General features: G+C 34.7%; 2 protein-coding genes across 3 annotated transcripts; both read right to left on the bottom strand.

Annotated features, from left to right (window-relative positions):
• Window positions 1-2,052: 2,052 nt before the first annotated feature.
• LOC131612484 (ubiquinone biosynthesis protein COQ4 homolog, mitochondrial-like) lies at window positions 2,053-3,316 on the bottom strand. The gene is made up of 3 exons (XM_058884277.1): window positions 3,181-3,316; window positions 2,831-3,032; window positions 2,053-2,734 (listed from the first exon to the last, which is right to left on the bottom strand). The coding sequence occupies exons 2-3, from the start codon at window positions 3,011-3,013 to the stop codon at window positions 2,243-2,245; spliced, it is 675 nt and encodes a 224-aa protein (XP_058740260.1). The 5' UTR covers window positions 3,014-3,032; window positions 3,181-3,316; the 3' UTR covers window positions 2,053-2,242.
• A 3,063-nt stretch (window positions 3,317-6,379) lies between these two features.
• Window positions 6,380-14,274, bottom strand: LOC131610155 (pre-mRNA-splicing factor ATP-dependent RNA helicase DEAH10-like). Of its 2 annotated transcripts, XM_058882031.1 has the most exons (13): window positions 14,060-14,274; window positions 13,844-13,957; window positions 13,684-13,730; window positions 13,505-13,585; window positions 12,863-13,079; window positions 12,278-12,620; window positions 11,782-11,985; window positions 10,626-10,786; window positions 9,169-9,354; window positions 7,547-7,778; window positions 7,076-7,275; window positions 6,849-6,983; window positions 6,380-6,763 (listed from the first exon to the last, which is right to left on the bottom strand). In XM_058882031.1, the coding sequence occupies exons 2-13, from the start codon at window positions 13,945-13,947 to the stop codon at window positions 6,580-6,582; spliced, it is 2,094 nt and encodes a 697-aa protein (XP_058738014.1). In that variant the 5' UTR covers window positions 13,948-13,957; window positions 14,060-14,274; the 3' UTR covers window positions 6,380-6,579. The 2 variants fall into 2 exon arrangements, with proteins under 2 accessions (XP_058738014.1, XP_058738015.1); XM_058882032.1 differs by having other exon boundaries at window positions 13,844-14,274.
• Window positions 14,275-24,778: the final 10,504 nt, after the last annotated feature.

The raw sequence follows: 24,778 nt of genomic DNA, 5'->3' as shown, positions 1-24,778 counted from the left end.
AACCACTAAGACAATCTAATCTTAGATTTTCTTGTCTCAAGCTAGAGGACTTCCTTGCCTTAGCACCTGTAAAATCTTCCCTTCCTTAAATCATTAATTACTTGTTTGCCTGACACTAAAGGGCTTTGGAAAAATTACAAAATATACTCAGGTAAAGCACCTAAGAATAAAGATTTTAGATACCTTATGGAGAACATTAATTCAAAGCTCACAAACTAGAAGGCCAAGAATTTGTCTTTTGTTGGTAGAGTTGTCATTGCTGCCAAGTCCGTTATTGAAGCAATGCCAACTTACATTATGCTGTCATATGCTCTACCCAAGGAAGGTCTTAAGGAGATTCAAAAGATGCAAATAAATTTTGTTAGGGGCGACACTGATGAAGAGAAACACGTGCATGCTGTCAAGTGGAGTACCCTTACTACTCCTAAGATGGCGGGGTCTGGGTCTGAAGAATTTGGTAACAAATAATGAAGCTTGTTTACTGAAACTTGGCTGGAAATTCATGAATGGTGAAGATAGCTTATGATGTAATGTTCTTAAAGGCAAATATGGCAGAGGAAATAAGCATGTGAGATACATTAACACCAAAAGTAATTATTCTAACTTTTGAAGGAATTTGTGAAAGAACTGAGATTTGCTGCAACAAAATTCTTTTTGGGATGTTGGTAATGGGGAATCAACTAATGTTTGGAATCATGTATGGCTCCCTTCGAGGGCGCTCTCTGCTTCCAGTATTGCTAACCATGATGACATTCCTTCTCTCAATGTCGCTGAGCTGACATTGTTACGAGTAATGGGGATTGGAACACTGATATTCTTACTAATTTCCTTCCTCAAAATGTTATAGAGGAAATTTTGGGATATTCTTACTAATTTCGCTTGTGGAGAGATTCAAAAATTGGTTTATTTTCTATTGCAGGAGCTTACAATCTGCCGAAGCCAACCAATATTGACCTTGAGCAAAGCACAGTTTAGAAAATTATTTGGACTTTAAGCTGTTCGGAGCGTATTAGAGCCTTCATATGGTTGGTCAAGCATGAAGGTCTTGTGACAAATTTGCGTCCCAACAAGATGCAAATTAGCGAACCTTTTTGCCCAGAGTGTTCCATTGAGATTGAAAGTGTTCTTCATGCTATGAGAGAAAGCGTAGATGCTAAACAAATTTGACCCTCTCTTGTTAGAGTAACATGCTGGAATTTATTTTTTGATGCATGTTTACAAGATTGGATTCACCTAAGCTTATGCAACAATGTGGGCAAAGGGAAGATGGAAGATTGGAAAGCGTTGTGGGCAACAATCTGTCACTCACTGTCCAAATCTTGACCAAATACACCCCTTAAATCTCTGCAACACCACCTCAATAAGGCTCGTGTACCTTAACTTGTTTTCATTTAGTACTGGAGACAGACCCACACTTTAGCTACACTTGAAAGGATCATATATTGGCTTAAATAATTTTCCTAGCCAATTGAAGTTGAGGATAAATTCAGAAAATAACACACCTTTTCAGCCATAGTGTGTAGACCAGATAATCCAAAAATCAGATTACAGTAGAATAAAAAGAAATATTAACACAAATAGTAGAATAAAAACAAAGACAAGCATGGAAGAAAATAATTACAGATACCAAGACTATACAAATCATCAGAAGAAAATGATCAAAAATAGTAATTAATTAAAAAGGACAATATAGTGGGAAAAAAAAACTGTTTTTAATGTTGATTCGGGAAAATAGTTCTGCTAAAGAGCTGCTATATGCCCAATACAACTCGAATTATTTTCACCAGCAGTCTTCATCTCCGGCAACAAAGTAAACTCCCATTGATTATGTTCCTTCCGGATCTGATGAGAGGCTCTGATTTCGTAAATATGGTACTGCAGAGCTTTGGTAAAAACCAGATGGAGCAGAGTAATAATTATTGATCAACACCATAAACTTTCTACTTAAAAATTGTAAACCTTAAACAAAATAGTATTCCAAATTTCTAGTGTAATATGATTGCTTAAAATCTGGACCGGTTTTCCTTTTAGCAGGAACACTATAGCAATGGATGATTATAAAACCAAACCTATGTTCATGATTCTATTTAATTTAATTGACTGATATAAAAGTCTTTGATAAAATCCAACCTATACAAAACTGACTAAATATCAGGAGATCGCTGTTGCACTGGACATTATTAAGAAAATTGATCGCAGTTGCACTGAATAAGTACAACTCATCAGCTCGGAAAGCATTCAGTCAAGGAACAGCAGGGACCGGAACAATTCCCAGTTTTCTGCGAACATCTTCTAAATCTTCATGAAAATGCTGCTCATAATACACACACATTAGATCATTGCACTGTGTGCCGGCACGAAGAGCCCATGGGAAGTAGTGCTGAAAAAACAATTTTCTCTGTTTATCACTGAATCTTGCTGTGCCCCCTACAACAGACATCATGCACATAGGAAGATACATCTGTTGAAACTCGATTACTTTCAGCGCTGACTCCCCAATCAAGTTAGTAGGAAGGTCAAAAAGGGTATGCCAGAAGTCATGAACCTCACGAGCTCGCATTGCAACGTAGGCCAGCTCATCTGTATCCATGAACCGCACAGGAGGTCGATCGTCTGGTGAAAAGTTCCTGGATCCCATAAATCTAGCATAGGCAGCACCAAATGTATTTTCTGGCAGGTCCCAAGCATGTCCTACATTTGCAGATACAACACGAGGGCGCTCCAACAGTACTGCCTGTTAAACAATATTATATAAGAAAAAGCACTCAACATTTAACCTCAATAACAAGAACAAGATGGTTTCACAACATGATGAGAAATGATTACCGACCCTTCCTTCGGGGGAAGATTTCATCCTTTGAAGAACCCTTTCAAAGGCAGGTTTTCCGGTTGTTTCACCAAGAGCCGCTATCAAATCAGCTCTACGTGGATTCAAAAGCGCTCCGACGGCCGAACCAAATGCCACCGCTGCTTGCTGCCATGTTTTCAGCTTGATTCTACCGCCGTCCACCATTCCAATTTTTTTGTTAAATCTAAAACATAGCAAAATACATTAATATCCATTTTGATTTGATTCGCGAATTCGGATTTCCAGCGCAACTATCACAATAAGAACAAGTGAATTGAATGAAAAACAGAGCAAATCGAGCCAAAATACAATGAACATGGATGAATGAATACCTGGAGATGGAGAAGACGCGCTAGGGTTCGTGTTTTGGCTTTGGATTCGAATCAACTGCAAGTAGCGACGGTGTTTCTGAATGTTTTGGCAGCAAAATTCTTTTTGATAAATCTCTTTTTCCCATTCTCATCAAATAAATCAAATTAAAATTGATGTAACTAATCAATTGAATAATTTGATTCTTAAATTATTAAAATTAATTAAAAGTATTTAAATTGTAATTTTATTTGATTTCTTAAAATATAGTATATCTTAAAAAATTAAATTAAATAATAATTAATTTTTTTTAATTGATTTCAATTATTAAAAAGCTTAATTATTGATAGTTTATAGATTAGATTGACCTTTTATTATTAAAATAAATAAATAAATCTATATTTTCCCCCTTTAATTCAAATTTAAGTTTCACTTTTATTTTTTGAACATTTTATTTCATTTTAATTTCTTAATTTAAAATCAAAAACACTTAATTATCCTAAGTAATTTATGTTACATATCTCAATCCTTCAAGTCACAAATATATATATATATATATATATATATATATATATATATATATATATATATATATATATATATATATATATATATATATATATATATTTGAAAGTATTAAATTAAAAGTGATTTTAAAGATTTAAAATTAGTTTTGATATGTTGAATTCCTTAATAGTAAATTTGTTTGTTTCACTCTTACATAAATATATTTGAATAGAATCATTTTAGACTTACCAAAACAAGGAATTTAGATTCCTCCTCTTTTAAATTAAAATCAATTTATTTAAAATTAAATTTTGTTATCGCATATCTAAATACACATTTTATCTCTTAAGTTATAAACTATAGTGTATGTTTAATTTCACTTTTTTAAGGAAACAAAAGTGGTTCTAGAGTGTAAAATTTATTTTTATATGTTTGATTGAATTTTTCTAATGTTAAATTGATTTTTAGCTTAAATTAATTATTTTTTAATTTTATAATTGACTTTATATTTAAATTTATTGTTCAAATCACTTTTAAATAAATTTATCTAAATATTAATAACTCGAATCTAATGTTACAAAATAGATTATGGTTTCTGCAGAGTAATTCTCTGCTCATAGATTGTGGAAAACTTTGTTATTCACTTGCAACTGCAAATTCTGTGAATACAACCTTTTGATTTGATTTCAAAATAATGAGTGTTACTCCCTATTTATAGATTTAGCTTAGCTTGCTCCTTAAGTCAAAACCCAAAATTATAAAAGTCCAAAATACCTATTTTAGAACTAAATCAAATCAAATCTATTTTAAATCTAAATTAAATCTATCTAGATCTAAAACAAATATGTGTGTAACAAACTGTTTACACACTCTAAATCATATCTAATCTTTTCGACACAAGGAATTACAATTTAATACACCACCTAATTTATTGTGTCTAAGCTATCTATCTTCATCATAGCTCTTAATCTTCTGAACACTTTGACTTGCATTCCATTCGTCATGATATCTGCAATCTGATTCTCACTTCTGCAGTGTTCCAATTTCATCTTTCCTTTAGCTACCTGCTTTTGAAGATAATGGAACCTCATTTCAATGTGCTTGCTTTGACCATGTGTTATCGGGTTCATGTTTGCCAGACCAACAACCAACCTGATTGTTTCGATCTTGGCAAAAGGTGTAAATACTTCATCGAAGTCGATTCCTTCCTACTAAAGAAATCCTTTCACCACAAGCCTTGCCTTGTGTCGAGTCACTTCCCCTTGGGATTACACTTCACCTTGTATACCCACTTGACATCAATTACCTTTTTTCCTTGAGGTAATTTGACAAGTGACCAAGTATTGTTGTCTTCGATGGATTTTACTTCCTCATTCATAGCTTTCACTTCACCCACTTCGATTTTTTTAATGCCTCAATTGCATTGACAAGTTCGACATCTGTGTAGAAAGTGTACTGTGCTAACTCACCTTTATCATTGACCACATCATCTGATGTAATCACACAATCTTGCAACCTTGCAGGCATGTGTCTTATTCTCTGAGGTCTGATTGTACTTGGTTGATCTCTAACCTCCTCTTGTCGAACTTCTCTTTCGACTTGAGTTTCTAGTTCTTCGAGTAAAATTCCCACTGAATCTTGCAACCTTGCAGGCACGTGTCTTGTTCTCTGAGATCTGATTGTACTTGTTTGTGTTGTTTTCTAGTACTTATTTCTTGTTGTGTATACTAGTTAATTTAATGTTTATTTTTCACATTAGGTATGGTGCATCCCGATGTCATTCTCAAGTCTAATGTATCTCAAGTTGTTTCACCTCTCATAACTAAGGCGGCAGATGTTCGGTAATATTTGAATTATGTTTAGAAAAATCCTTAATGTATTGCTTATGTTATGTTATCAACATTTGAATTATGATATTATGAGTTTGTGAATTTGATGTATTTTTAGTCGGTTTTTTCTGCTTTCTACGTATCAATATACCGAAAATACACTTTCGGGTGCGTCCCAAAGAATTTCTAAAATAGAGAGTAGAATTTCTTCTTAATTCTCAATTTGTACTAAAGGTCCTGATACCCAACTTAGACTCATGAGTACCAAAGAATTTATCATATTAGTTTACAATTGCATCTCCACCGTCAACCAGAGAAGAATTGAAAGGGGTGTCAATATTCAATATATAAGATGATCTACTAATTTAGTAGGTTCTAGAAATAGAAATACATTTTCAAATACTTTTTGAAATATATTTTCAGAATAAATTTATTCTTAGAATTGAGAAGTGATTTAAAAATGAATGAATTATGGGTTTTTTTTCATCCGAAGATGCATCCCGGAATTCGAAAGTATTTTTAAAATTTCACGAGTGCACTAGAAAACCAAAGGTGCATTAAGAAATTATCTAATGGTTTTGAGAAGAAAAAAAACTTTCATTCTCTGTACTGTATATAGAGATTTTAAGACATATAAACATGATTTTTTTTTTTTAACGATGTATCTAAATCTATAAATAAAGAATGTCACTATTTTTAAAGAATTTTAAAAGTGTAATGCTCCCATTGCGCTTCATATGTATCACACCCTAACAAAAAATATACAAACAAAATATCTCCCGTATTTTATATAATCTAAAAATATTCACAGAAATAAGAACTTCATTGTTACCAACCGGAGCCTAATTGGTTGGCTAAAATATATTTTTTAATGTCAAACACTGAATTGGTGAGTAATAATAGTTAAGATGATTTTTCTTACATTCAGATCAATAATAGAAGATTACATGAAATTATGGATGCAAAATCAAATTTGCTCATAATATACATATACAAAACCACCCAACAGGGTCAAGACCAAAAATAACAATATATCACAATAACAATAATCTTAATTACCTGTTTCCTATTAGCCCCATCAAGAACTTAATTCTGCATGGCATAAAACTTAGGAGCCAGTTCAGTTAACCAGAGGTGGTCAACTCTGGTTAAATTGCGAACATACTTGTTAGTAGTTTGGATCAGTTCGTTAAATATAATGCACTCTGGTTTTTTCCGGAACAATACAGAAGAAGGGTGGATCTGCACCACTTCACCACTTGCCAAAGCCCTGTTGTAAGGGTTCCAATTAGCGGTCATAATACCGATAAAAAATTTGAAACAAAATGATATTTTAATCGGCCAAATTTGTATACCTGTAGGTTCCATCTGGCTGCTTCACAGCTGCATTGAGGAAAAAGGAAGCAACAAGGCATCTGCGAAATTGAAGCATATCATCTCCACAAGAAGCAAGTTTCAGACCCATTTGTTGAGCATGTCCTTTTATCTGCCTGAAAAGGGAATTTCAGAAATGAGAATAAATCAAATGTCGATCTCATATTTCATAGATACTTTGAAATATAGTTTAAGCACAATAAACAACCTATGAATGTCACGAGCATGTCTAAGAGAACGGCTATTGATAAAATTTTCTTTGCACCATTTTCGTAAAACTTTTTCGCTTTTTGCTTTATTCGTGTCCAATGTTCTCTTCTGCAATAATTCAATAGCTGCTCTATACACATTAATCAAAGTAATATGGTCTCCCTCTGGACTTGCGAAGCATTTAGTGGCAGCTCTTACCTGGTCATAATAAATTGGAGAAGCACAATAAGTTAGTATGGAGAAGAAAGACAAGTTGATGTAAAATAAAGACTAGAATCTTCCAATGGCCATTACCAATCACATGTATTTAAACCATCCATAAAATGTTTGCAAATATTGTTAAATGGTCAATATAGCAAAGAAGAGGCATAGTACATAATCATTGATTCATGTTTGCATTTACATTTCACCATAACACCTAATTAGAATATGACAGGAATGAATTAAAATAAGAATTCACTCTTCAAACCTCTTCATACTGGTCACGCGGAGTATAAAATATTGATTCCACAGAAAGCATTGCAACAGTTATCAACATTTCTTCCAAGCAGTCATACTCACTAGCTAAAATAAGAGCTTTGGAATAAATAGGATCCAAGGGTAGTCGAGCCATTTGCCATCCAACTGGATCAGATAGTTGACAGTCATCTGTTAAAGCACCTAATAAAAATAGCTGCTCCAGTGATTTTACAATAGCTGTCCTGTTAGAACACGTGAAAGGTACAATGCATGAGATAGCTCAGAATTATAGAAGTTTCAAATATTTGAACTCAATACTGACTGATGCAAAGGAATAGACTCTCAAATGCTTTACACAACAGTAAGTGGAACGGAAGTGTTTATTAACTCCGGTACTCTTATAAAGAGCAATTAAATGCATGTCTGTATTATTTTCTTATTATATTTCCAAATTATGACCTGGGTAGAGCCATCCAATTCCAAACAAAACGTATTTAATCTAGTACAGAAACTTTATTGGTTGCTCATTCTCTCCCTAATGTCTTGCATCCTTCAATTTCTTGACACTTGCAGAAGGCTGCTTAATTAGACATACTTGCTACAGATATATAACTACCTATTTTCAGCATTAAAAACACCAACTACTCTATCTCAAATAGCAATTTGGAATAACAGATTATGATGCATTTTATAAATATTTTTTGGTAGGATGATTCAAAGCTTTTCATTATATAACAGGACTTGTTCTAAATTTATTATCTCCATTCAGTGCAAAAGCTCTCGCGGCAGCGCACTTTTGAATATTTCAAGCTTTCAGGTACATAGAGATTTATCTTTATAGATATGCTTTAAGGTTCAATTTCATAGTCCAAGCAAGGTTTTATTAGGTGCTGTCTATGAATTCTTCGTAGTTACTTCATGAGTGTATAAATATTCCTATAAGTCTTTCTGCATTAATACTATATGACATTCTAATTCTTATTGGTTTTTTGTTATTTGTCAAAATAAATGTCATGACATTCATATTCTCTGTATATATAGAGCCAGTCCTTAATGATTATATTTTTCAAGAGAGATAAATTGAATTAGAACACTTGATTGTAATACTCAATGGAAATTTAGTCCCAGGTTTAGAACACATCACAGAAAAAAAAATCAAAGGTTAATGAAAGGACCTATATAGGGTTGAAGGAATTGTCTCGGTAAAGAGATAATAGCATCTTCCCAAGTGAATTGTAAAAAAACTTCTAAAGATCCCTATATTTTAAATAGGTTTTATTATTTTGCAGATCCCTGTAGTTTCATGAATTTTCAAATAGCTATAGATTCTTATAGTTTAAGCAAATTTTAAAGATCCATACTCCCTAATGGTTGTTAACTTTCAAATTGGTCCTTATAATTAAGCAAAAGCTAGCAGAGTCTTAATAGTATTTGGTAGTTGGCACTTATTCAAAAATCTTTAGAAACATAGAGACTGTAGAAAATTGTGTGGAAAGCTATTTAAAAGTATAGAGAAGCTTTAAGAATCTAGTTTACATAGTAATTTAGCCTTAAAAATAAGCAACCACAATTTTTCCATAAACGGGCATATGTAGGGAAGTTGCCAGGCCAAAATTTTGAAAAGGTTCTCACCTTGAAGGTTTCTCAATGAAATCAAATCCTAATATGTCGTCAACACCCAAAGCCTTAAGCTGCAAAATCACGTTAGCAAGGTTGCAACGCTTAATTTCTGGCATTGTAGAGTCCTCAAGTTTCTCGAATTCATTTTCTGGATATAGACGAAAGCATTTTCCAGGTCCTTCACGCCCTGCACGTCCACTTTTACCAAAATATAGAAAATCAATATGCACTTCTATTTTTGAAGAATTAAATATATTACTTTCATAGCTACTTAACTACATATGTAACATACCAATCATTGTAACTAAAATATGATTTAAAAGATAAGATTAACATAAATTATATCAAGAAAAGCTATACTTTGAGCCCAAGCAGTTTATTTTAGTTCTAGATGTGTTTCCTGATCATATATACAAGAGACAGTATCATGGTGCAGTGCGCATGCTTCCTGTAGATAGTAGATACTAATATACTATAATTTTGGTTGGAGAGTTAATACTTAATAGAAGAAATAAATGAGAAGTTAAAATAAGGAGACATGTCTAACAAACACAGAACTACCGCCTAAGCAGAAGTAAAACGGAATATATGGAATGCAAATTAGCAGGAATGCCCAAATTATAACTTAAAGGTGGCGCTTAGAGAACATATAATATCACAAGCCTCATGTTTTTACGTACCTTGAGTACACTGTACAGAACATAATGACGGAAGTAGAGAAATGTCAACAAAACAATAACAGGGTGGGTGAAATGGAGGAATGGAAGTTTTGGGCATGATTTACGATAGCAAAATACCACTCGAAGAAAAGGAAAATTTAACCTCACAATGATAAAACCTGCAATTTTTAATGAGGCTAAATGTTGGGCAACAAAGAGTCAACAAGAAAATAAGCTTAGTGTCACATAATAAGAAGGTTAACATGGATAAGTGGACACACGGCACTATGAAGGAAGGTTTACTCGGTGAAGGATAGTCCAGGGGTAGTTTTCTTCTGTAGATGAATCCATCCGTCCAAATTCTCCTCATCAAAATGATAGTCCTAGGAGATAAGAATCACAAGTACAGTGTTATTGTTCAGAATGAGCTATGCATTCTGAGCAAGTGTTGGGGTGATGAAATTGAGGGTGATATGATTTATGAAATTGAAGACTTTTCTATCACAGCCCCAGGTAATGGCACCAATTAGGTAGTAAAGGGTGATTCTAAATTCATATCGATTAGACCAAAAAGCTCGGAAGTATTTCCTAAAGTGTGATTCAGAATGATGCTAGATTCACGTCTCAAAAGTCTTTTTTGTTAAGAAATTGCATTTTTTTGAGGAAAATCAAATGTAAACATGCATCTTCGGTTAAACTGAAACAAACTTACATCATTTTCATTACATTAACTAAATCAATTCAACCAACAACTGCAGAAACAATTAACATCAAACACTAAAATGACTGAAACGGAATCCAGGACCATACCTTCTTTGCAGTGCCTGGGACTTGGATGTAGGTACTACGATCAAAGATTCCATGCCTTTTCCAGGATCATAGGAACGCGCTTTTACAAGTCCAGGATCAATTACATACTTGATTCCAGGAATCGTAATTGACGTCTCAGCAATATTAGTTGCCAATATCACCTAACAAAACAACAAAGTGTCAATGTTGAATACAATCTAAGACAAGCTCACATTAAAGACTTGCTTGGTGTTATTGTTAGTTGTTACACACTAGCTCAAATTAAATGGGGATGCCCAAGTGTTGAAAAACAGTATGGTTCTTAAAGGAGAAGTGTTGGCAGAGTGCAATAAAACATCAAAGGTAGTATAGGCGATAGCAAACATGTCCAATTACAGATCTTTCATGACAACAGATTACACAATGCCGGTTTAAAGTAAAGGCAGATCTGGCATTTTGGGTCTGTGTGACGAAACAAATTATACAAACAGTACAGTAGTACATCACAACCAAACTGACTCACTGATAGAAGCAGCAAAGAAAAAGACAATATTGGAAGAAAACAAATGTTATTTCTGAAAATGATATCAAAGCAGTGCTGTCCATGGCGGATGGCGGTCCGAGGTGGAGAACAAAAAGCCCACTATACCGGCGCTTTGCGACGCCATTATAGTAGATTATGGCGGAAAACCACGCAATACTGGCCAATATTTTCCATTTGGCGAGTCCAAAAACCTCAACGTATATCCGGCATAGCGCCGCCATTGCGGAGAATTGATAACACTGTATCAAAGGATTTGGATCATAATGGCAATGCTGTTATATGTAAGACAGAATCCATTACCAATTTACCATCAATCACAAATCATGAATGGAAATAGAACATGTCAAGAAACCTCCTAATAATAGTTATATGTATCCAAGAGGACATGTTAAGAAACCTCCTAAATGAGGCAACCAGGAACCAGCATTTACTCTGTAAAATAACAGGATCAGATGAGACAGTGCTTCGAGAGAATGAATAAAAACCAAGACGAAAATGTCAACTGTTTTAAGTTTAAAACTACAGAAAGAATGAACAGTTAAATTAAACTTACTTTCCAGATTTTTCTATTGAATTCTATGCAAAAGTAATATAATAATTGAACAAAATATATATTACATAGTCACGGGATACCTTGCGAAATCCAGATGGAGCCGGTGAAAAGGCTCGCATTTGCTGCTCAGATGGAAGAGCTGCAAATATAGGCACAGGTAGAAGCTTCTGACTTCCTTCAGGTAACTTTGTAAGTCGCTCATTGATAAGCCTTTCAACAGCTTCAATCTCCTCTTGCCCGGTCAGAAATACTAGTATATCACCAGGGGCCTCGCCTAGATGAACCTATAACACATCAAAGACATGGGACTATGAGTGTCAATGATGTGAACTTTATTTCTAATCTACCACCACAATGTTATAATCTTGTGTGTGTGTGTGTAAACAGAAATATGCATGAATGACTGATGCAACAGGAAAACATGGATGAAAAAATGACATGCATGAGACATGAAACTACATGTTATAAATGCATACACGGAACACTGTGCCAATTAGGATCTAAAGATCTCATAAAATAAACTAAATGTTAAACCACGTTATTAAACTATTGCATGGACTGATTTAAGCCAATGACCTGGAAAATCGTTATCAAGGCAGCATCTAAATAATCAGTTTCTGGAAGACGAGTATAAAATAAATCCACAGGAAACTGTCTCCCTTGGATGTGAACAGCTTTGGCATCACCAAAGTACTCAGAGAAAGTGCGAGCATCAAGACTTGCAGACATGATGATTAGCTTCAACGGAGAACTCTTATTCCCATTATTAAGGTTCCGACCATCACCGATAGAATTTGAACGAGCAACTTGCACACGTTTTAGCAATCCCAACAAGACATCAGTGTGCACGGTTCTCTCATGTGCTTCATCAACAATTATAACAGAATACTTAGAAAGATACTGATCCAGTAATGCTTCCCTGTAAACACATGTAAAAAATGCTGTCGACTCACGTAAGAAAAATTGTACTAACAAAACATGACAACAAAATAAGATATTTTAATTTGAAACCTCCTCAGCTACTTCAAATCACGTAACAGATTTAAATAAAGTAAGACAATATTCTTTGTAGTTTGACATCAAGAATGGAAGAAAAACAATTATGGTGTTACGTCTCGATAGGAAACACTCCCATTAATCAAAGCTACAAAAAAGTTGTACCTCAGAAGCAATCCATCTGTCATATACTTGATCCTTGTTGAGTTTGAAGTAGAATCATCAAATCTAACAGAGTACCCAACCTTTTGGCCCAACTCAACACCACATTCGTCAGCAACTCGTTTGGCCACAGTGACAGCAGCAACACGTCTAGGCTGAGTTATTCCAATAACTTTTCCGTCGCGGCAAAATTCAGCATCAAATAAAAACTGTGGAATCTCTACAAAGTACAATGCAGTAGAGTCATAGACATAAATACTGAAATCCGCTATCTCTAAAAGCCCATTTTCAGTTTCTTTTCCTAAAAAACTAAGATTCTGTTTGGATAAACAACTTAATTAAGCAGTTATAACATAAGTTCTTATCATGTAATATAAATTATTCATAAACAAAAGATCAAATAAAGTCAAGCAGTTCTCTTATAAACTACAAGTTATTTTCATAAGCTATAGGTTGAAAACAGTTTATGAACATGTCATATAACTCATAAGTTGTTTCAATAAACTCTCCCAATAGTCTCACAAGTGTTTTTGCCAGTAAATAAGTTCAAATAAGTTAATCCAAACAGACCCTAAATCACATAGGATCTTAGGATATGATCATAATTCATAACCACATTCATAACAAGAATAAGATGTAACCTACGTGTAGTTTTCCCACTTCCAGTTTCACCGACAATAATCAAAATATCGTTCTTCCGAACCTCTTCAATTAATCTCTTCTCAACTACAATAAAAATAATGCCAACATTAACATATTGTGAATGCGAAAGTAAGAACATCAACACACAACACACTAAATAAAACTAAAAACAAAGGCATTACCCGAAGCAATAGGAAGAGACTTCCTCTGTTGCACAATCTTTTGTTTCCTGTAAGATTAACAAATTGCAATCAAACCAATAAACTAAAACCTTACAGTATTTTTCCTTGATGTGTTTTGAAAAAGAGAATGAAATAATGGATGAATTAGGAGAAGTGGTACCAGGGAGAAGAATGGTTTTGCCTATTCCGATTTGCATTGGAGAATTTTCCGTTGTCGTTGCCATTAGCACTGGGTTGGTGATTTCCACGAGCCCCCCAAGGCATGTTATGAGCACTTTCAAGTAACACAATCAGTTGTTTTTTCCAGTTGAAAATGGAAGAACAGAGTAAGAGAGAGAGAGAGAGAGAGAGAGAGAGAGAGAGAGAGAGAATCTACTTAGTTTCGGTAACAGTGTGTTTGTTATGACTCCGGGAGCGTCGTGCTTCTACAGTTGGAAACTGCGGGGGAGGGACGGTGAGAGGAAGCGGTAGTTGGTGGCGAGGTTAGGAGTGCTTTCGAAGGTGGGAAGGATGCAGGAGACGGCGGTGCTGTGAAGTATGGAAGACAGATGAATGGTCGCCGTTTGGAGCAGTGGACTCTGCAAGTTATGGACGAGGGTAATAGGTTAGGAATTATTCATAAATTTATTATTATTATTATTATTATTATTATTATTATTATTATTGTTATTATTATTATTATTATTATTAATTATTAATATTAAAATTAAACAATTGTTTTAAGAAAATTAAACAACAATAAATTCATTGATTTTTTTTCATTTTATGGAAATATAAGAACACTTTACATATTAGAATGCCAAAAAAAAAACGCGCGAAATTTTGTCATGAAGTTCGGCCAAGAATACTTATGACTTCAACTGCATATAAGAATACTTTGTATATTAGAGCGCCAACAAAAAAAACGCGCGAAATAATGTTATAAAACGTATGTAAATATAAACTTGACTTTTGACCCGTGCAACGCACATGTTTGTTGTATTTTGTTATATTATGAAAATATTTGATTAAAATTAGATTTTCAATATGTGAAGCATTTGATTAAAATTTGTGTAATTGTATATAGATTTAAATGTGTCGTATAGAAAAAATAACATAAAGATGCTTATATGATATTATCATTATTTATTTATGTCACAAATTTCAAAAAACTTTTTTGTATATAACGTGTGATGTCAAATAGCACATTGATTATCTTCATCAGTTATCAACAACTTTAATCCTCCTTTTTTGTGACTCTTAAATTTACAACATTTAATTGACCGTGTGAAAACACTTGAGACGGAATATATATACTCCAACATGCTTAAATAATTTACCTTTACTTCATTAATTGTCATTGCAAAAGAAATAGTCAATGAACATTGTATTCGCTGAAACTTGAAAGGAATTCTCCCATTGAATGGTGTTAAGGACAATCGAGAAATAAAGACCTTATCCCCGATATTACTCCCTGGAGTGACCTTTCCATTAAGAATATGATTTCCCATCTTTATAACTATCAGTTAAGTTCTGTTGCACAATCCTGAAGACGAGTCAATATTTCTTAATAACATTATTGATACCATAATTTCAAACTTCAAATTTCAACTTATGTTATTGAAGTCCATAAGTATTAACTTTGTTCATGAATTATAAGGTGTGAATGTCATCAATTAAATTACTATGTGAATTGAGTGAATGTGAACTTTCATAACTCAAATATAGTTTTGCTTTCTTAAGAAATAAATATGGAAAATAGTATTTAATCATATTAATCATTTATTGATTGTTTAAACCATAATAATGTTGTCATATTTGAACATAAATTAAACTTTCACTCTAAAAAACAATGAAGGTGGGAGGGATGATACATTTTTTCAACACGAAACATATTGGTATCTCATGAGAATGGCATAAAATTGAGGTCTTACTGTTGAGAATCAAGTGTGAGGAAGAAGTTCCACATTGGTTAGAAAAGGAAAGAATTAACACTTTATAAGTGAGAGAACCCACACACCTATCACCTTAAGGTTTTGGGTGAGTATGTGGTGTCTCTCTCATAAAGTGTGTCCCAAATGTAATATGCTCCCTCGTTGACCCCTCCGAGTTGCCTCCAATAGTGGTATCATGAGCCTTTGATTCGAGGAAGAGACCGACTTACTTGTAGTTGAAGAAAGTCAACGGATACAAGTGAATGTGGAAGAGAGAGTTTTCACATGAGGGGGAGCATTGTATAGACTCACACTTGAGGGGAGTGTTGAGAATCAAGTGTGAGGAAGAAGTCTCACATTGGTTATGTAACACCCCAAATTCTAAACTAATTATTTTAGCGTGATGCTTAGCTGTATTGATGAATTTTGGTGTATTTTAGAATAATTTGAATAATGAGTGGAATTATTTTAATTAGTAAAATAAAACAATATCAGTGTTAGAGATATTAAGGGCAAGAGTGGTCAATTGTGAAGAGTAATTGAGGGCAATATGGGAAGACCATATTAGGGGTCTTAGGGGTAAAAAGAGAAAAGAGAAAAGAGGGAATCATTCTGCACGATTAAAGTTTTGAGAAGAGGCAGAAGGAGAGAGCTAGGGCACTAAGAACATGGAGGGATACGTATAGAGAACGCGAAGAGAAATAGAATCCAACCGTGAATCGAGGTAAGGGGGGCTCTTCTAGTTAATTTCTATTATGCGATTGTAGGTAATAGAATAGATTGATATGTGATTCGATTCGATTGAGTATATTGGGATTGGGATTGTTGGATTTGGGGAGATTGATGATATTGCATGAAATTATGATTGGAAAATGTGTTTTAATGATGCTTGATGATGTGTGATAATGTCTACTATGTTTTTATACCTTTATATGATGTTGGGAATGCATTTGGGGTGAAAGGAGTGCGAAATCGCAGGTCCGCTGAGCGGAGGGGGTCCGCTGAGCGGAGGTCCCAACATAGTTCGCTTCTGCCTGGTCCCGCTGATGCTCCGCTGAGCGGACCCTGCTGGGCAGAAAATTTTTCAAACTTAGAAATTGCGTATCTTTTGATCCGTGTATCATTTCTTGGTGCCGTTTTGGGCGTTGTAAAGCTAATTAAATATCTTATATGAGGAATAGGTGATTGAGCGGTGGCTTGACTTATTTTTAAAATTGATTTAATTGCTTGTAAAATGAAATATTTTGCATATGTGGAATTGTGTGAATATGACCTTATTTCGGGTGATGATGGAAGAATTGTAATTATTATTACTGGGATGATTGTTTTAATATTTTAATGATTGTGCATGATTTGGTTAATGTAACAATGTGGTGAGGTTGTAATGATATAACAGTGATGTTGACGTTATATGTGGTGTGAATCATATTGATATAATTGTATATGGTGTTGAAACCGAATATATCATTCGGTGTTGTTTTAGTGAGTTATTGGTGATGACGTTGTTCATTTTGATCAGGTGGTGATTGTTTTGACCGTATGATGATGATTGATTTGTTTTGAATGATGCATGATACATGTACATACTTGTTGGTGATAACTATGTGAGTTATGGTGAGACGATGCGATGCATCGGATCGGTGATGTTTTAAGTATGTTATATGTGTGCATTCATTCATGTGCATTTGATGATGGATCCCGGTGATGTTTGGATCGTTGGTGGACATATTTCCCATTGTGTGGAAATTGTGTCGGTGGGTCGTATCTCGATGAGGCGTAGATCGGTTAGGTGGATTGATTCCACAGATTATTGGTACCACATGCATAGTGTCAGTCGGTCATATGCATCTTTGTCATAACATGATTAAGTTGATTTTTGTGTTATGTTTGGTGTTGTATTTGTTGTGATAGATGAATGATAATTGAATATCTGAATATATGTCAAATTGGGTGAATGATATGTTATGATGTTTTATTGCTTATGATTGCATAACATTGATTAATTGAGAATGAGACTCACCCTTACTTGTTGACATTTTTCAGATTTGAGAAGTAGCGGCATTAGTGCTCGGTGAGGATGACTCGTAGAGTTTATCCGTTTATGTTGGGTCGTGTCGGTCATGTTCTGATCTTGTAACCCTGGGGAACGATAGTTATAGAGTTTTATGAGATTACTCTATTTTATTCGGTGTTGAATTATAATTCTATTGGTTGTATTAACGATGTTCTGTGTTCCGCTGTGAAACATGATTATGTTTTTTTTTTTTGGTAGATCGTTTCCTAATGAAGCATGACTTTGACCTTAGTTGGTTTATCTGTCTTAAATAATTGTGGCACCCTTGTGTATATGTTTTTTTACTCTGATTATTTATTTAATTTCTGCGGGGTTTAGAAGGGTGTTACAATAGTGGTATCAGAGCAGGTCGGTCCGTCCGGCCAATTGTCGAGTCAGTTGAGTTGCACGACAGTTGAATACTGTCGGCGTATTATCCCTTGGTACGCGACATGTGAGTGAATCACTGTCGGTACTTGTTTGTTTGTTGCGGGAGTTGGTTTGAAACAAGTGGGGGAGAAGCTTCGCTTCTCGGTTATGTTTCAGTTGTAAGATGATTGATTCAGTAGGCTGTTGTTGGCAACAGTGCAAGCGTTGTTGGAGTTGTTGTTTTTTTGAATCGAAGGTGACTTGAAATTAGGAAGTTACAATGTATCAACTCTGCTGATGGGCTGCGAAGTTGTCAATTGAGTAGCCTTGCGTCTCGGAAGAGGTTCAGCTGCAGGTTTGTAAAGAGGATTGATGTTGTAATGTTTCAGAAATCGCACTTCGGTGATGGAATGTGTTGCTCAAGTTATAAGAATTTTTGGAAGTGAAGTGATATGATAAGGGCCTGTTTGGAATGTGATCGAGTTGAAGAGAATGAGTTTTGGAGTGAGATTTTCGTAAGCAAAACGCAGGAAAATTGCTGAATAGCTGCAGAGTTTCGAAAATTCATAACAGGAGTTCTGGACATCCGATTTGAGTTCCGTTTGAAGCGTCGGAAAGCTAATGAGATGAACTTTGTTATAAAAATGGTTGCAGCAGCTGTAACATATTTAATTGTGACAGGATATTGTTGGAAAGAGGTGAAGTTGCTGTTACACTTGTTCTTAGAACTAGACTTGTTTGTTGGTACTGCACGGGATGTTAGTGTCAGAGTTGAACGAATGGAAGAAATAATCAAAAGGTTTGTCTCTTGGACGTGTTGTTAGTATGTAGAAGTTGGTTCAAGGTAATCTTAATGGTAAGAGTGCAAACGTTATTGAAGCAATGTTGTTGCGAACCGGTGAGAGTATGGACTCATGAATTTGTATCAGTCGAGTTTGAGATGTGCGTAGATTATGGACGGTGAATTGATTGAGAATGAGGAATTATTCCAATGTAAATGATAGTGGATGGATTAATTATGTAGATGGTATGTCTTGAGTATAGTTGGATTATAGTCGGGTGATTTTCGTAGTTGGATGAAAAGAAAGGATGTTGGTAGATCTTGGGAGCAAACGAGAGAGATGGAACTTATGTTCATCAATCTCAAATTCTGATTTTTGCAATTATGGAGCAGCTGTCAGTAAAAGGGGCATAACTTTTTACTTGTGATTCAGATTGAAGCGATTCTGGACTTTTTGGAAAGCTTACAAAATTTCCTACAGTTTGCATATAAGATTGGTTATTAGGAAGTTTGTAAAGAGGGAGAAAAGTGCATTTTAACATTTGGGTATGATGCTTACTTTTTCAAAAATTCTGCATATGAGAATTATGAACCGGTCCCATTGAAAGGATGATAACTTTTGCTCGTAACTCGTATTTGAGCAATTCTTGATGTTCTGGAATCTACACGAATTTCCCTTCATTTTGGAATATAATTTTGTACTTAGGAGGTCTATATTGGAAGAGAAAATTGTGTTTGAAGTTGGGTGATTCTTGCTGAAAATTGAAAAGGTGAAGAAGAATGTAAAATATTGATAAGTAATGAAACATTGGTATTTGTAAGAATGCGACGGTATAGAGAAATGCATGGAGATGTAATTTATGTAGAATGAGAATGATTATAGCAACGATGTTATGAGATGGTAATGTTGAGAGGAGAAGGAACTCAAGAGAGATCGCGATAATAATGTTGAGTTATGAATTGAATGAGGCCAAGTGTGAAACTAGGTGGATTATAAAGGTTCTGAGAATAAAAGAAAGACAATTGGTTGGTTAGTGTGGTTGAAATTCTTAACTTGGATGAGAGTTGCAATTGGAGCAAACCGAATCGGATGGTACTTGATGTAGTAATGATTCCCGATGTTAGAAGGATGTTTAATTGATAATTGTGTGGTGCCACGAGCGTGTATAAGAATGTGTATTGGATTTTGAATGTTTTTGTATCATTGGCGAGGTTGGAATTGAGGAAACTAAGAAGACTTTGGTAGGCCTTAGAGAATTGGCAGAACATTATGCATATGGACTTTGGGCACAAGTTGAAGTACGCTATTGTCGTTGGGTAATGATTATTTATGCCACTGTTATGGTTATCGGCTGTCTATTGGCAAATTGAGGAACTGATCACCCTTAATCTATTGTTGATAGTAGATGGAATCATAATTGATGGATAGATGTGTCATGACAACTAGTATAGTATGTACGTTGAATTGGTTGAAGTCAAGTCGAGCGCTTGAGTATTATTTGATTTGTCAATGGTCATTTTTAAAGAATTATGTGCGTTGTTATACGATGTGTTAGGGGGAGCCTTACAGAGTGAATCCTAGATTGTGGAATCCATTGTGAATTGTGGCCTTTTGGCAAATAAATGCATTGTCTAAATTAAAGGTGAATGCATGTTAATTGTGAATGAGTTCGTTGCAGTTTGGCGTAACTGGTGGCAATGTATGTGGATTATATGTGATAGTATGAGATGAATGCATGAATATATATTGTGAATATGTATGCATTTCAAGAGTGTCTTGAGTTATTTTTGCACGTGAAGCATCATGATGTACATTCTTGTGTTGTGTGATTCTAATGAGAATTCGTCGTAACATCGTGTGCCCATGTGGGGTGTGAGCGATGATTACAAACGATTGTGTGCCTATGTGAGGTGTGAGCAATCGAATTGTGTGCCTATGTGAGGTGTGAGCAATCCATAAACATTGTGTGCCCGTGTGGGGTGTGAGCAATGGGTGAACATCGTATGCTCGACGGTGAGTTAAATTAAGTAACAAACGATGATTCCAAGAAGTTCCTGAATGAACTTGAGATGATTGAGTCGGTATCGCATTGCATGTGCATAGAGTTGTGAGTCTGTCTCTATGATTTGCATTTATCATCTCTGTATTTGTGCATTGATGAATGAACACGAGTATGTATGTTTATGTCGAATGTTCCGAGGTGTTGTCTTACGGATCTAAGTTTGAAGTATTCGGTAACTTCGAGAGCGTAGAATACCTGTTGGAACAGAACTTTCAAAGAGTTAAGTCAAAAATCTTTATTATGTCGGTTTTGGTGATTGAAAGTTGGAGTAAACTTGTCGGAGTGGATACTTTACAAGTAATCAGAGTGCGCAACGAATGCATGGTGTAGTGCAGTTGTTCATACGTGAGTAAAAGTGATGTTGGTAGGTTGGTTGCGTTGATGTCGTGTTTAAGTTGTGTGTTCTTATGTTGTTGCGTTCTATATCTTAAACCGGAGAATTCCTAAGTTGGTTACTCTTTGTGTTGTGATGTTAAGTTATGAAATGTGTTACTTGAGTGACATGTGTGTTGTTTTCGCCATTGATGTTATGAATTGTTGTATCATACATGGGTTGCCTTTCGGAGATGATAGTTGATTAGTCGGATGGAATAAGTAGTTGGAGTAGTTGAATCGGATAAATTTTCGAGGACGAAAATATTCTAAGTGGGGGAGAGTTGTAACACCCCAAATTCTAAACTAATTATTTTAGCGTGATGCTTAGCTGTATTGATGAATTTTGGTGTATTTTAGAATAATTTGAATAATGAGTGGAATTATTTTAATTAGTAAAATAAAACAATATCAGTGTTAGAGATATTAAGGGCAAGAGTGGTCAATTGTGAAGAGTAATTGAGGGCAATATGGGAAGACCATATTAGGGGTCTTAGGGGTAAAAAGAGAAAAGAGAAAAGAGGGAATCATTCTGCACGATTAAAGTTTTGAGAAGAGGCAGAAGGAGAGAGCTAGGGCACTAAGAACATGGAGGGATACGTATAGAGAACGCGAAGAGAAATAGAATCCAACCGTGAATCGAGGTAAGGGGGGCTCTTCTAGTTAATTTCTATTATGCGATTGTAGGTAATAGAATAGATTGATATGTGATTCGATTCGATTGAGTATATTGGGATTGGGATTGTTGGATTTGGGGAGATTGATGATATTGCATGAAATTATGATTGGAAAATGTGTTTTAATGATGCTTGATGATGTGTGATAATGTCTACTATGTTTTTATACCTTTATATGATGTTGGGAATGCATTTGGGGTGAAAGGAGTGCGAAATCGCAGGTCCGCTGAGCGGAGGGGGTCCGCTGAGCGGAGGTCCCAACATAGTTCGCTTCTGCCTGGTCCCGATGATGCTCCGCTGAGCGGACCCTGCTGGGCAGAAAATTTTTCAAACTTAGAAATTGCGTATCTTTTGATCCGTGTATCATTTCTTGGTGCCGTTTTGGGCGTTGTAAAGCTAATTAAATATCTTATATGAGGAATAGGTGATTGAGCGGTGGCTTGACTTATTTTTAAAATTGATTTAATTGCTTGTAAAATGAAATATTTTGCATATGTGGAATTGTGTGAATATGACCTTATTTCGGGTGATGATGGAAGAATTGTAATTATTATTACTGGGATGATTGTTTTAATAGTTTAATGATTGTGCATGATTTGGTTAATGTAACAATGTGGTGAGGTTGTAATGATATAACGGTGATTTTGACGTTATATGTGGTGTGAATCATATTGATATAATTGTATATGGTGTTGAAACCGAATATATCATTCGGTGTTGTTTTGGTGAGTTATTGGTGATGACGTTGTTCATTTTGATCAGGTGGTGATTGTTTTGATCGTATGATGGTGATTGATTTGTTTTGAATGATGCATGATACATGTACATACTTGTTGGTGATAACTATGTGAGTTATGGTGAGACGATGCGGTGCATCGGATCGGTGATGTTTTAAGTATGTTATATGTGTGCATTCATTCATGTGCATTTGATGATGGAGCCCAGTGATGTTTGGATCGTTGGTGGACATATTTCCCATTGTGTGGAAATTGTGTCGGTGGGCCGTATCTCGATGAGGCGTAGATCGGTTAGGTGGATTGATTCCACAGATTATTGGTACCACATGCATAGTATCAGTCGGTCATATGCATCTTTGTCATAACATGATTAAGTTGATTTTTGTGTTATGTTTGGTGTTGTATTTGTTGTGATAGATGAATGATAATTGAATATCTGAATATATGTCAAATTGGGTGAATGATATATTATGATGTTTTATTGCTTATGATTGCATAACATTGATTAATTGAGAATGAGACTCACCCTTACTTGTTGACATTTTTTAGATTTGAGAAGTAGCGGCATTAGTGCTCGGTGAGGATGACTCGTAGAGTTTATCCGTTTATGTTGGGTCGTGTCGGTCATGCTCTGATCTTGTAACCCTGGGGAACGATAGTTATAGAGTTTTATGAGATTACTCTATTTTATTCGGTGTTGAATTATAATTCTATTGGTTGTATTAACGATGTTCTGTATTCCGCTGTGAAACATGATTATGTTTTTTTTTTGGTAGACCGTTTCCTAATGAAGCATGACTTTGACCTTAGTTGGTTTATCTGTCTTAAATAATTGTGGCACCCTTGTGTATATGTTTTTTTACTCTGATTATTTATTTAATTTTTGCGGGGTTTAGAAGGGTGTTACAGGTTAGAAAAGGAAAGAATGAACACTTTATAAGTGAGAGAACCCACACACCTATCACCTTAAGATTTTGGGTGAATATGTGGTATGTCTCTCACAAAGTGTGTCCCAAATGTAATATGCTCCCTCGTTGACCCTTCCGAATTGCCTCCAACACTTACATCTATTTCTCAAGTAATTTCAATTTGGATTGGGATAATGTATACTAATATTAGCCAAACACTAAAATGTATGCCACTTCAACCATGCAATAAATACCAACCTCTAGTAAAAAAGCATACTTCTAACATAATTCTCTACCAAAATCACAAATTGATTCTACTCTGTATCAAATAATGTCACGAAGTGACTTATTTAATGACCAAAATATGTGACAAACATCCTGGGAAGTTTTCACTACTACAAATAATACATTTCATGACGAAACTTTCACCTCAGCAAAAAAAAAAAGGTATTATGCCTAGGCGAGCCATGTTTATTTTTTTTATAATAATAAAAACAACATATTCTCTCGGTTTTTAAGAAAAACGAGGGAAAAACAAATTAGGACACGCTTCAAATCACATCTTTTGCAGTTTATGTTTTTTTTTTGTAAGTGTAAACCAAATGAACTAACCCTTCAGTTTTTCGATATAATCGAGGGATCAAATAATCATATTTCACTATAAAAACACTCGTCAAATAGATTTTAACCTAATCCTTACTTATATGAAGTCTTCTCAAACTCGCATGCATCATTCTTTGGGATGAATTGCAAGACAAAAAATCTTCAATGTTCTTATATCTAAAATAAAACAATTGTTTGCCCTTGCAATCTATCTCATAATGGTGTTGATGTTGTTGTTGTTGTATTTTTGCTCATTTGATAGATTGCAAGTGCAGAAAACCAATCTTGCTTCAAAGATTCGTTGTACATTTCCAACCAAAGAAAGTATGACATTTCTTGTGTACTCCTCTCTCTTCAAACAAACACACTGCTAAAAATGGTGAATTTGAATGCAAAGTTCTGACATTCAAACATCATTCTTTTAGAAGTTGAAACTTAAACAGAGAAGGGAGCTTTAACTTACACAAAGAAGAGAGCCTAACCTTTGAAAAGATTTGTTGTAAAAAATTTATCTTAATATTATGTGTAAACAATGTAATATTTTAAAAAAAAATTATTCACCTCGGTTTTAATCCAAAACCGAGGTGATAGTTTAAAGGAAATGATCATTTACTTAAGT

This window comes from Vicia villosa, linkage group LG6, assembly GCF_029867415.1.
Source record: "Vicia villosa cultivar HV-30 ecotype Madison, WI linkage group LG6, Vvil1.0, whole genome shotgun sequence".
Lineage (NCBI taxonomy): Eukaryota > Viridiplantae > Streptophyta > Magnoliopsida > Fabales > Fabaceae > Vicia > Vicia villosa.
The sequence above is the reverse complement of the archived record's forward strand: the minus strand, read 5'-3'. Positions and strand labels throughout refer to the sequence as shown.